Raw genomic sequence first — 11,298 nt, 5'->3', positions numbered from 1 at the left:
AAAAAAAAAAAAAAACGCAAGTTATCATCTCGTATTTCTCTCTTCGCGCGCGCGCAAACTTTTACGAGAAAGAGAATAAATCAAAAACGTTACGAACACTTATTATCGCTTGATGCAGAGCGTTGCGGCTTTTGTCGTTAACGTTAGACCACAATTTGTCGGCACCGGCTGCCAACGCCGCGCACATCACGGGCAAATTGTGCGCCGCGGCCGCTTTGTAAAGCAACATCTCAGGATGCAGATTCTCTATGTCCTCCTCGTCGGTGAATTCCTCATCCTCGCCGGCCGTTGAATCTTGATCGGAACTCAATTCCAGATTGTCGTCTATAGCGAGTTTCGGTACGTCGCAGCCAAACATCAGCACGTCCACCAATTCCGTTTTTTCGTTGCAATTTTTATCCGATCCACAGTCTTTGCTTACGGAAGTAATTTTATTCTCTTCGTCTTTGGTGTTGCTAATTGAACCATCATCCAATTGACTGACCGAGAGCTTGTTCAATGTACTCGAATTTTGTTCGCTCGATGACGGATCGACATCTTGCGTAACTTCGAAGTTAGCAAGTTCGCTGTGAATCGCGACGTTCTTAACATTCAGATCGTTCTGCGAACGATTCAAAATCTTTCCGTAGAGAGTGGAATTGTTTTTTAAATCTACATTAGAGCTGTCGTCCGAGCTCACTGAATTTCTTTCCGTTTTCTTCGCTTTTCCAACCGAATTCAGACTATCGATCGACGTGTCCTTGCTGTCGTCCGAACTTGACAAATGATGGCCCTCCTTCACGGATAACAACGCCATCGATTTGGCCCGATTGTCGCTATCGATTTTATCACGACTGCGCGGTCTGCGTCGTAATTTACGCACGCTCCATTTTCGAAAACGCATCTGCTCCCGACTGGCATGATGCTCGATTGGCATCACGTCGGTCAGAAGTTTCACGAATTTTCGATCCACGTATTTCAATTTTATCCAAGTTTCCCGAACGTTTCTGAAAAAAAAAAAAAAAAGACAAAAGTCAATAAAAAAATTTTTATTGTCGCCACAAGTGAACGTGCGAGACAAGTCGATCGAATGTTTTGTATAATTCTTCTCAATTATTACCCGTTGCAGTTTGGTGTGGCTTTGATAATATCGGGAGTTACAGGCAGAGCTTCGTATATGCTATTCACCACGGAATTACCCAATTCCGCCATTACTTTCAGTATCTCCGGTTCCCAGTCGTCCAAAGTCAAAGAACGAACTTTGCTGTAGTGCACACCGAGACTTCTGTGTACGCCCGAACATGCTACGCAAATACCAAACCGTGTGTGACGCGTCATGTTGTATAACACATCGGTAGCAATAAATTTTGAAAAAAAAAAAAAAAAACTTACCTATGCAGAGCGTAATGCCTAAATTAATACTGGCCCACTTTGGATTATCGTGACCGCAATCGCAGCAAATGTCGTTACCTGAGATCTTTAACAATTGTTCCCACACTCTGAAATTTCGTGGATAATTTTTAAATAAAATTTATACAATATTTTTGACAAAGTCGAATCGGTTGCAACGTAAGAATCAACGAGATCTTACCTCGATCTTGGTTTCGTTATCGGCCTCACCAGACCCTTGTTATCACGGGATTGCAATTCGTGCGGATTAACGGTTGAGCTTATGCTCATACCTCTCTGAATCGCAGCACCAATAGCCTGCTGCATCGCGGTTACCCATGCTAAATATGTTTCCTCGCTGTCCGCTTGCAACATGTGACTTCTATACGAATTAAAGCAACATGTTACATTACAATTTAATTAAGCGGGTTATTAAAATTATTTTTAGACACTCGCGCACACTGTGTTGTGCGCAAAACAAAGAAATAAAAAATCTTACTTCGTCGGGCTTAAAACTTCGAAGCAGTTTCTCCGATCGCAATCGACCACAGGTTTTACGGTGCACAATCGTAGATCTTCCTCCATAATTGTGTAATCCTCGTCACCCGTTCGTTTCCGATAAACCAGTTGGTGATCCTTCAAGCAGAACCATCTTCTGTTCCAGGTCTTGAAAGCGTTGCTGGTTCTTTTAAACAAGTAACCTTCCATTCTGGGATTTCCAGGCACCGGGGAAGGAATCAGATCTCGATTGTTAACATAAAGATGACGATTTTCCATCTCCTTTTCAAGCTTATTCGAATCGCTTCTCATACTAACTAAATTCTCATCGAGATCTTTCAGAAACGGATCTAAATCTTGAGCGAGATCGCTACCCTGGTGGTAGTAAGTGATACACGCGTGCATGTAACTCAGCAACGTGCCTAATATCTCGTGTCGTTTGTGCGCTTGGAGCATCGTCAGCGTGTGAATATAATCCAACGCGGTGTGTCGAAAACACGATCGAGTGGCCGATAGGATGTTAGACGCCTCTTCGTATTCCGCAGGCCGGGTTTTTGGTACTTGCGAGTTCCTATTCAGCGCAATATCGAGATCTCCGGAAATTCGTTCAAAATAATGCCGCGACTCCTTCACCTTCTTGATGTCACTAAAAAAAAAAAAAAAAACAAAATTTGAAAGTGAGTGGAAAATAAATTTTATCACTTTGATGCGGACGGGACTTACGTCCACTGCGACTTACGTTTTAATAAAATTATTAAGATCTTTCATCACAGTCCTGGAAGCTTGTTCTAACAAAATACTATGATATTTGTTCATTTCTTGCAAAGCGTGAATAAGTTTGTTCAAATATGCCATTATTTCTGGATCATCGCTGAAGTAAGTAGATAACTCCCACAGACTATTAGTAAATTGGCTGGGGCAGAGAAGTAATATTATTAGTGTAACAATTTCTTCTTCATATGCACATTACATTTTCTATTAAATTGATCTAATTATTCTTTATTATTACAAAATGTTTTATATATTATTTTCAATCATTTTTCTTAAAATCTTTTAATATATTATATTTATTTTCATATTTTGACACGTTGTATAGTGCAATTATAATAAATAAATAGATCAAACTTACTTCTGCTGTATAACAAAGGCTTTTCCGGTATCAACAGTTAGATAGCAATTCTTTAATACCTGTGTGATCACAAAATAAAATCTCAGAGAATAAATTAAACAATATTGCCATGACAATATTTTAACACCTTAGGGTAAAGTTATTATATTTTAAAACTTCAACTGACAGCACAAATAAGACATACATATCGTTACAGTTTTTTTAATACCTTGTCCAACTTTTGTTCAAGTTGATCTATATTTTTCTCCGCCTCTTCAATGCAGGATCTACAACGTTAATATGTATTTTACATAAATGTGTGTATTTTTTTTACATATTTCATATGTGCTTTATATACAAAAATTTTATTTACGTACAGTACCCCGATATGGTTAAAAACAACGAAATATAAATTAAAAACGCAGTCAAGTAGTGGTATAAAAAATATATAGAATATATATATTAACAATCTGTTATTTTTTTTCCTTCATTGCAAAACGAGTAATTAATTGGGCTGCGGAGCCGCCCGAGAGAAAAGTCTTACCGAAATCTCGGTGTATCTCGTAAACACTCGTCGAATTCAATCAAAGGCTTCATTTTGTACTCTTCGTTTTTTTTCTCGGAATCTCTTCGAGTCCAAATTTCATTCAACTACAAGTCTCGAGACTACGCGCACGATATTTTCCATGAAACAACACGTCGATCGCCACTTTGACGTAATAAAAAAAAAATAATCACACGCGTTATAATATATATAAAACGCGTTCTGTCAAATGACTTGTGTCACGGAACAAGAAGATAAGCTAGATCCGTGAAAACGTGTAGTTTCAACACGAAGGTAAAAAGAGAGAGCATTGTCCAAAAAAAAAGCTCCCATAGAGATTAGGCCTGTTCTGACAATACAGTCGTAAGCTGTAAGTCGTAAGAAATTGACCAATCACAATCGATTATTCTTCTGTGATTTATCTGTGATTGGTCGATTTTTTTACGACTTACAGCTTGCGACTGTATTGTAGAACAGGCCTTATACTCATGGGTTACGTTCCAAAATCCTACCTTGATAACCAAAAACTATGGTACACGTGACGTAAAATATAGCATTTTAGTAACCAAGGTAGGATTTTGGAACGTAAACCATGGGGTGCGTTCAGACAACTCAACGGTTGAGAGATCATCGCTTATGATAGGACTATTCTTCAAAATCTGCTTTGGTTCCAAAAGTACGATCCAATCAGAAGTGATTATCTCTCAACCGTTGAGTTGTGCAACTGTTGAGTTGTCTGAACGCACCCACGGAGAGAGAGAGGCCCTGGGACCAGGGTTACGTTCCAAAATCCTACCTTGGTTATTAAAATGCTATATTTTACGTCACGTGTACTATAGTTTTTGGTTATCAAGGTAGGATTTTGGAACGTAACCCAGAGTTGCAAGATCGAGCAGAAAGCAACAAGAGATCGAAGCGGTGGGGACACGCCCACAAGCAAGAACTGCGATTCGTGTGCGCACACGGAGGGCGGTTCTCGCTTGTGCGCGTGTCCCCACCGCTTCGATCTCTCGTTGCTCTCTGCTCGATCTTGCAACTCTGCTTGCAACTCTGCCTGGGACCGCGAGGAGGATCGACAAAGAGAGATATATTTTTCTGTTTCAATTGTGAACACTTCTTATATACATAAGCTGCGTTCCAGAATTGCTGCCAGCACGCTGCCAGTGCTAAAATTTTATAATATACGTGACTTAAACTATAGATTTTTAGCGCTGGCAGTGAATTTTGAAACACAGCCCGTAAGTATAATACAATAGTAAAATACGTCGCGTATAATACGTGTACAACCCCGCGTATACGTGTATATAAGTTCCCAAGTGGTAGTGCAATAACGCTAGTAGAGTGTTGGCCGGCGACCGGTAGGCAACAGCATCCACGTTTATTTCCATATATAATTCGATTCGAGAAAAATGTAAGTACATAAAAACTGTATATTCTCTCATTTCCATACGTAGTATCCAAGTGCGTCTGATAATTTATGCGAACGCTGCAATATTGTGCTTTTCTCAAATATAACGAACGCATTTAGAAAACTCAACAGTTTGGTTTGGTGATCTTTTGGCTCGGTGGACCTGCGAAGCTGGTCCGTACGCCATTCCTTACGTCTTTTTGATAATAGGATTAAAATCCGTGGATTGGATTCTCCTGACGCCAAGGAATCCAATCGGAGTTGTATATTTGTTCAATTAACAGATAATAATAAAGAAAATGTAAAACACACACACATCGAAAATTGTTCAAAAATATTCGCTGATCCAACCGATCAGCGTGTATCCTTTGTACAGCCGGAGATGAACTTTAAAAAAAAACGGTTGCACAACAATCAAGGATGAGATCATTACTTGTCGTTTGACCTTTATTACAATTATTTTTGGACTCCCGAAAGATTTTCGAAAATAATCTCATCTTCAAAAGTAATAATCTCTCTGTGAACCACATCTGTGTTTTCAGAATCAATGCTAAACAATTTGTAGGTTTTATAAGCGATTTTGTGAGAGAAAATCTTCCAAAGAGCAACAGATAGAATCGTATATATACACATATATACGGTGTCTAAAACTTTTTGTGACAAAAGCGGAAGGGTGAAAGTAGGTTGGATCAAGAACTCGAAGTTATATACACTAGTTTGCAAAAATTACAATATTTATTAAGTTATTAATTAAAATGTAAGTCAATGAGCGTGGAAAGCGATGGACTGTGTAGCGCGTGGATAAACGTAAAACCATATAATTTTCAATTCAGATACATAGCTTATACTTCATACGATCTCTTAGCAACAAGAGGCGCAGGGCGGAGTAATACAGCGAGCGACATGGCACAGTTCGCGTTATCACAGCTGATATTGATTTGTTAATTGATATCGATTTTCAGAAAATTTATATGGTTTCGTACACGCCTATAGAGTTTGGATCATTGCTTTCCCTGTATTTGTTGGCTCGCATTAAATTAATAACAATTATTTTTTATTTTAATTAATTAATAACTTAAGTAAAAGGTATAATAAATTAAATAATTAAAAGGTATTTTTAAAAAAATCTGCAATATTTATTAAGTTAATATAATTATTTTAATTAAGTAGTTATATTAATTAATAATTATTATTGACTAAATTAATAACTAATTATTAACTTAGTAAGAGAGAGAGAGAGAAGAAAGTATTGTACTGATACTTTTTTTTTATTCAGATTGGTTCAAGTCTACCTTCAGACTTTGGCTTACGTTAAAAAAGCTTTATATGTACACAATCACACGTAGACGTGTGTAAAATTTTACATGTTATCAGATAATTAAATTTGCAAGTCACTGTCAGATCAAAAACCGGTAACCAGATGTAATAAATAGTAATAATGTAAAAAATAAAAAATAAAACTATAAAAAAAACTATAAAACTCTATAAAAGACCTATAAAGATAGAATTATAAAATAATAAAACTATAAAATAATAGAAATAATAAAAAACAAAGTAAATAAATACGTCGTATAGAGTTTTAATAAACATTTTTTAAATAACTTACCGGGAATGTATATCTACCTTGATAGGAAAACATTTATAAAATAATGCGACGAAATCTTGCACCAAAATTGTAATTTGCAATTAATTATATTATACAGATATATTTTAGGAAATAGATGTAAAAACATTGAAAATGCGTAACGACTTTTTTGCAATTTTTGACAAATATTATTTACAAAATTTTATTTCGACAAAAAACTGTTGCGTTATGGCGTATCATCTTGGTGCAATTATTGCGGGATTGTCGTTATTCGTGATGCCATTTTTGTGCAATATTTTCACACAATTTGCCTCTAAAAGTATATGTGTTATACAATAAACAATTAAGGATATGATCCGCAATTACTTAATGAATTGGTATGTTTTTGTCGTAGCATTATGCCTTCTTACAAGCTGACTTATTTTCCCGTCAAAGCGTTGGGCGAGCCCATACGCTTCCTGTTCAGTTATGGTGAAGAGGAATTCGTTGATGATCGCTTTGACCGAGAAGATTGGCCGAAAATCAAGCCAAGTGTGTACAAAAAAATTCTACGAACACATAGAATATTAACGCGATAATTAACGAGTTTTTTTATTTATATGCTTTAATGTTATTTATATTTGTACATACAGCTACGCCTTTTGGTCAAGTGCCAGTACTTGAAGTAGATGGAAAGAAGGTATGCCAATCTACCGCAATCAGTCGTTACTTGGGTAAGAAATACGGTCTTGCCGGAAAAGACGATTGGGAAGCTCTCGAGATTGATGTCACTGTTGATACCATACACGATATGCGTGCAAGTGAGTAACGCGTGTGTGTTTGTTCAGTGATTTTCCAAGAAAAGATATATTGGCCAGTCTTGAAAATTATATTTCTAAGTAATTGAATGAAATTGTATATCTCATAAGTTATCTTTTTGTCGTTATTAGAAATTGCAGCTTACAACTATGAGACCAACGCGGAGACTAAAGAAGAGAAATTAAAAGTGGCCAAGGAATTGGTGCCGTACTATCTGGAACGTTTGGATGCTCAGGTGAAGAAGAACGGCGGCTATTTTGTCGGCGGAAAACTAAGTTGGGCCGATCTTACTTTTGTCGCTCTTCTGGATTACTTGAACTACATGATGGGTCACGATATTATTGAAAAATATGATAATTTGAAACAGCTCAGACAAAAAGTTTTGGATTTACCCGCTATCAAGAAATGGGTCGAGAAACGTCCGCAAAGCGATATGTAATTTTATTGTCTTTTACCTTTTTGTTTTCAGAAAAAAAATTTTTTTATATCTTCTATATTTCTAATTAAAAGTTGCATCACAATAAAGTAATCATCGATTATTTTGACATGTAATCTGAATTGTGAATAAAAAACAGAGAAAAAGAAAAAACATCTATTTGTCGCAATTTTATTCATTAATAAGGAATATATAGATAGTTTGTAAGAATATTTACAGTTTTAAGAGAGTTCGAGAATAATTTATAAATAATATAAAATAAACACAAGAGTATATTTGATATTTTTTTGTTTTATTAAACTTAATAAAGATGAACTTACAGGACAATATTGATTATAATATTTGATTGCGGTGTGTGAATACCGACTTACAACTCTTGAGATTCGAATAGAAAAACTAGAGGACCAGCTTTATTGCGTAATTTTTAAATACTTTTTTATAAATATTGTAAAAAGTAATAGTTTTGATTTAGACTTATCTCACTGTCAGTACCAGTCTCTCTGAGTATATGTAACTTGGCGCAAGAGACGATGATACGTATTTCTCGTATTTTCTGATGATATCATGAGAAATGAAGTGGGGATATTGAGGCTGCGTTTCGCTGCCAGTATACACGTCACGTGTGCTATACATTTCCGGTACTGGCAATGAATATCAGAACGCAGCCTGAGATGTGGAAGAGAACTATAAAGTCGCATGCAATAACCAGATTATACACAATGCAAGATAGTGTTTTGCGTGGTTAGTGCGCAAAATCCTTTCCATCTTCTGCAAAGAATTTGTGACTCGAGAAAATGTAAGTAGAAAATATCTAAATACATATATTAAAATATCTAAAAATATATAAATATCTAAATATATATATATTAAAATATCAAAAAAATATATATATATATATATTATATTATATATATATATATATATTTTTTTTTTTTCTCTAGTTCTTCAGTATGTTCAGTTCTACAGCAAATCTGTTTGGCACAGATCCGTAAACGTTACAATTTTATTTCTTAATATATAGATGAATACCACACAAACTCCGTATACAATCGATAATTATACAATCTGTACAATTTATATATTTATTATTATTATTTCTTAAATTTTACAATGCGCTAATACTTTTGTACAAAACAACGGGTCTATGTACAAAAAATCTTTAAAGCAATATTGTCGATGTGGAAACTATTAGAAATCTGAGATATAAATCTGAAAAAATAAATCTATATTTGCTCAGAAAGAGCAAATATAAAGTTCTTTGTACATTTTATTTAATATAATGTTGTAAATTATTTTTTTAAGCACGCGTACTTATACGTCGAGTATCTGAGTCAATTGATAAAGATCGATCTTTCTCATAACTACAGTTACGTTATCAGGAGATAAAAAAAAAAGCACATTCACTTTGCAAAGTTGCGGAGTCGAGAAGCGGTATCAAATGTAAACGTTGCAGATTCGGTTGTATAATAACAACTAAACAATTTTCTTTCCTTTCTTTTTCTTTGTTAAAAATAAAATATAATAAAAAAAGAGTCGTAATTACTAAAAGTATAACAAATATACTACTAAATACAATTATAAAATAATAAATAGTAAAGAGTTCTCTAATATACAGGGTGTCCCATTTAAGTTGACACGGCAAAAATCTTGCGGAGACAAATGATTTAAAAAAAAAAATAAGTCGACACATATCTTCCAGTATTTTAAGCGCGGATTCAAGTGGCACTATTAGTTTTTTTACCGCGTGAGCGTTTTTTTTAAGGTCATTTCAAGGTCAACTTCTTTTTTCATATCGTAAATCCACATTTTTTATTTCGGAATCTTAATCTACAGAGAGAACAACGCAAGTGCCATTTGAATTACTCAAAATACTGGAAGATATGTGTGTCGGCTTATTTTTTTTTTTTTAAATCAGTCTACAAGATTTTTTTTGCTGTGTCACTTTTAATTGGGACACCTCCTGTAGATAATATTATCTGTGAAAGTTCACCAAGAGACGTGCAATGTTTCGATTGACGACACGCGATAATACGGCAATGAGTTGGTATGTAACGAACTGGTTCATATTTATTACAGCGTTATGCCGGTCTACAAGCTAACTTATTTCCCTAGCAAGGCATTAGCCGAGCCTATACGCTTTCTGTTCAGTTATGGTGGAGAGAAGTTCATTGATGATCGCTTTGACCGAGCAAATTGGCAGGCGATCAAACCGAGTACGTACATCTACAAAACATAAAGAAATACAGTCGAATCTCAAGAGAAGAGCTAAAATCTTTGAGTTGTGGAGGTTTCGAGTTATCGAAGTGCTCTCTTCCTTTCCGCGGAGCGGAAGGAAATGAACAAAATTTTCGTCGTTTCGTCCGTTTTAATTAATATTTATTTTAATACATGTACAAATTTTATGTAAACATTTTTTCCTATATTGTATAATATAAAATATATTTTATTCTGCTTTGCAAATGTTTGTTTTTTTTTTAAATAATTTAGTTTTATTCTTTTATTTATCAAATATTTAAAATTCTGTTTTTAGTTATCGAATATTTAAAAAAAGTTGAAAAACAATTTAATGTTATTTACAGCTCTGCCATTTGGTCAGGTGCCTGTACTTGAAGTAGACGGAAAGCTAGTATGGCAATCCGTTGCTATCTGTCGCTACTTGGCTACGAGATACGGTCTTGCCGGCAAAGATGATTGGGAATCTCTCGAAATCGATGTCGCTGTTGATACGATACACGACATGCGCGAAAGTCAGTAGCTTATTTTGTTTTATTCTTGTACTCGTTGTAATTGTTGTAATGATAAAATATCTTGATCAGCCTTGAAAGAACATTTTACAAATTTGTTTTGTTATTAGAAATAGCAGCTTATTTCTACGAGACTAACGCGGTCTCCAGAGAAGAAAAATTGAAAGTAGCCAAGGAATTGGTACCGTATTACCTGGAACGTTTGGATGATCAAGTGCAGAAAAATGGAGGCTACTTTGTCGGGGGAAAACTAAGCTGGGCCGATCTTACTTTTGTCGCTCTTTTGGATTACTTCAATCTTATGATGAACGATGAGGATATCATCGACAAATATGAGAATTTGAAACAACTTAAAGAGAAAGTTTTGGATTTACCCGCTATTAAAAAATGGATCGAGACACGTCCGCCAGATGTTTATTAATTTTTATTATAGAACGCAAAACACTTTTATATTTTACTGTATATTTACTGTAATGTTTTTATAACAATAAATTCAACAAACGCACATGTAACTACTATTTCTTGTTTTATATCGCGTCAGTGAGCCGCGCGGAGCGCTCACGCACACCAAATGCGTGGTTCACTGACGTGCGTTCGGCTAAAAGTCGGCGCTGATTGGCTTGATTTGTTCAATAATTACTCCTTTATATTATATGTAATAGAAAAAAATGGTTCAGAACTTTTCGACTTAGTTTTACTCCTTCTATTTGCCTGCGAGAGATTTTAAAGTAATTGTCGGACACCCTGTATATATATATTATATATTAATATATAATATATATATATATTAATATATATATATATATATT

General features: G+C 35.0%; 3 protein-coding genes across 3 annotated transcripts in view; 2 read left to right on the top strand and 1 right to left on the bottom strand.

Moving 5' to 3' along the window:
- Positions 1 to 3,782, bottom strand: part of LOC109852797 (arf-GAP with coiled-coil, ANK repeat and PH domain-containing protein 2) — a 4,902-nt gene extending 1,120 nt beyond the window's left edge. The window contains 9 exon segments of the mRNA XM_020424293.1: positions 40 to 986; positions 1,100 to 1,283; positions 1,372 to 1,478; positions 1,571 to 1,750; positions 1,868 to 2,512; positions 2,606 to 2,779; positions 2,996 to 3,054; positions 3,204 to 3,261; positions 3,519 to 3,782. Of these exon segments, the coding sequence (XP_020279882.1) occupies positions 40 to 986; positions 1,100 to 1,283; positions 1,372 to 1,478; positions 1,571 to 1,750; positions 1,868 to 2,512; positions 2,606 to 2,779; positions 2,996 to 3,054; positions 3,204 to 3,261; positions 3,519 to 3,571 (2,407 nt within the window). The 5' untranslated portion in view covers positions 3,572 to 3,782.
- Positions 3,783 to 4,821: 1,039 nt separating this feature from the next.
- LOC109852815 (glutathione S-transferase-like) lies at positions 4,822 to 7,900 on the top strand. The gene is made up of 4 exons (XM_020424325.1): positions 4,822 to 4,929; positions 6,906 to 7,042; positions 7,144 to 7,311; positions 7,441 to 7,900. The coding sequence occupies exons 2-4, from the start codon at positions 6,910 to 6,912 to the stop codon at positions 7,746 to 7,748; spliced, it is 609 nt and encodes a 202-aa protein (XP_020279914.1). The 5' UTR covers positions 4,822 to 4,929; positions 6,906 to 6,909; the 3' UTR covers positions 7,749 to 7,900.
- Positions 7,901 to 8,379: 479 nt separating this feature from the next.
- On the top strand, positions 8,380 to 10,987 carry LOC109852798 (glutathione S-transferase-like). The gene is made up of 4 exons (XM_020424294.1): positions 8,380 to 8,541; positions 9,822 to 9,958; positions 10,325 to 10,492; positions 10,600 to 10,987. The coding sequence occupies exons 2-4, from the start codon at positions 9,826 to 9,828 to the stop codon at positions 10,908 to 10,910; spliced, it is 612 nt and encodes a 203-aa protein (XP_020279883.1). The 5' UTR covers positions 8,380 to 8,541; positions 9,822 to 9,825; the 3' UTR covers positions 10,911 to 10,987.
- The last annotated feature ends 311 nt before the right edge of the window (positions 10,988 to 11,298 follow it).

This window comes from Pseudomyrmex gracilis, unplaced genomic scaffold (genome assembly GCF_002006095.1).
Source record: "Pseudomyrmex gracilis isolate BER0280 unplaced genomic scaffold, ASM200609v1 scaffold_36, whole genome shotgun sequence".
Classification (NCBI taxonomy): Eukaryota; Metazoa; Arthropoda; class Insecta; order Hymenoptera; family Formicidae; genus Pseudomyrmex; species Pseudomyrmex gracilis.
The sequence above is the reverse complement of the archived record's forward strand: the minus strand, read 5'-3'. Positions and strand labels throughout refer to the sequence as shown.

Coding starts and splice junctions, on each gene's coding strand:
- LOC109852798 (XM_020424294.1), top strand. CDS start 9,826: ATGCCGGTCTACAAGCTAACTTATTTCCCTAGCAAGGCATTAGCCGAG. Junction 9,959..10,324: donor TTGGCAGGCGATCAAACCGA/GTACGTACATCT, acceptor TGTTATTTACAG/CTCTGCCATTTGGTCAGGTG. Junction 10,493..10,599: donor GATACACGACATGCGCGAAA/GTCAGTAGCTTA, acceptor TTTTGTTATTAG/AAATAGCAGCTTATTTCTAC.
- LOC109852815 (XM_020424325.1), top strand. CDS start 6,910: ATGCCTTCTTACAAGCTGACTTATTTTCCCGTCAAAGCGTTGGGCGAG. Junction 7,043..7,143: donor TTGGCCGAAAATCAAGCCAA/GTGTGTACAAAA, acceptor TTGTACATACAG/CTACGCCTTTTGGTCAAGTG. Junction 7,312..7,440: donor CATACACGATATGCGTGCAA/GTGAGTAACGCG, acceptor TGTCGTTATTAG/AAATTGCAGCTTACAACTAT.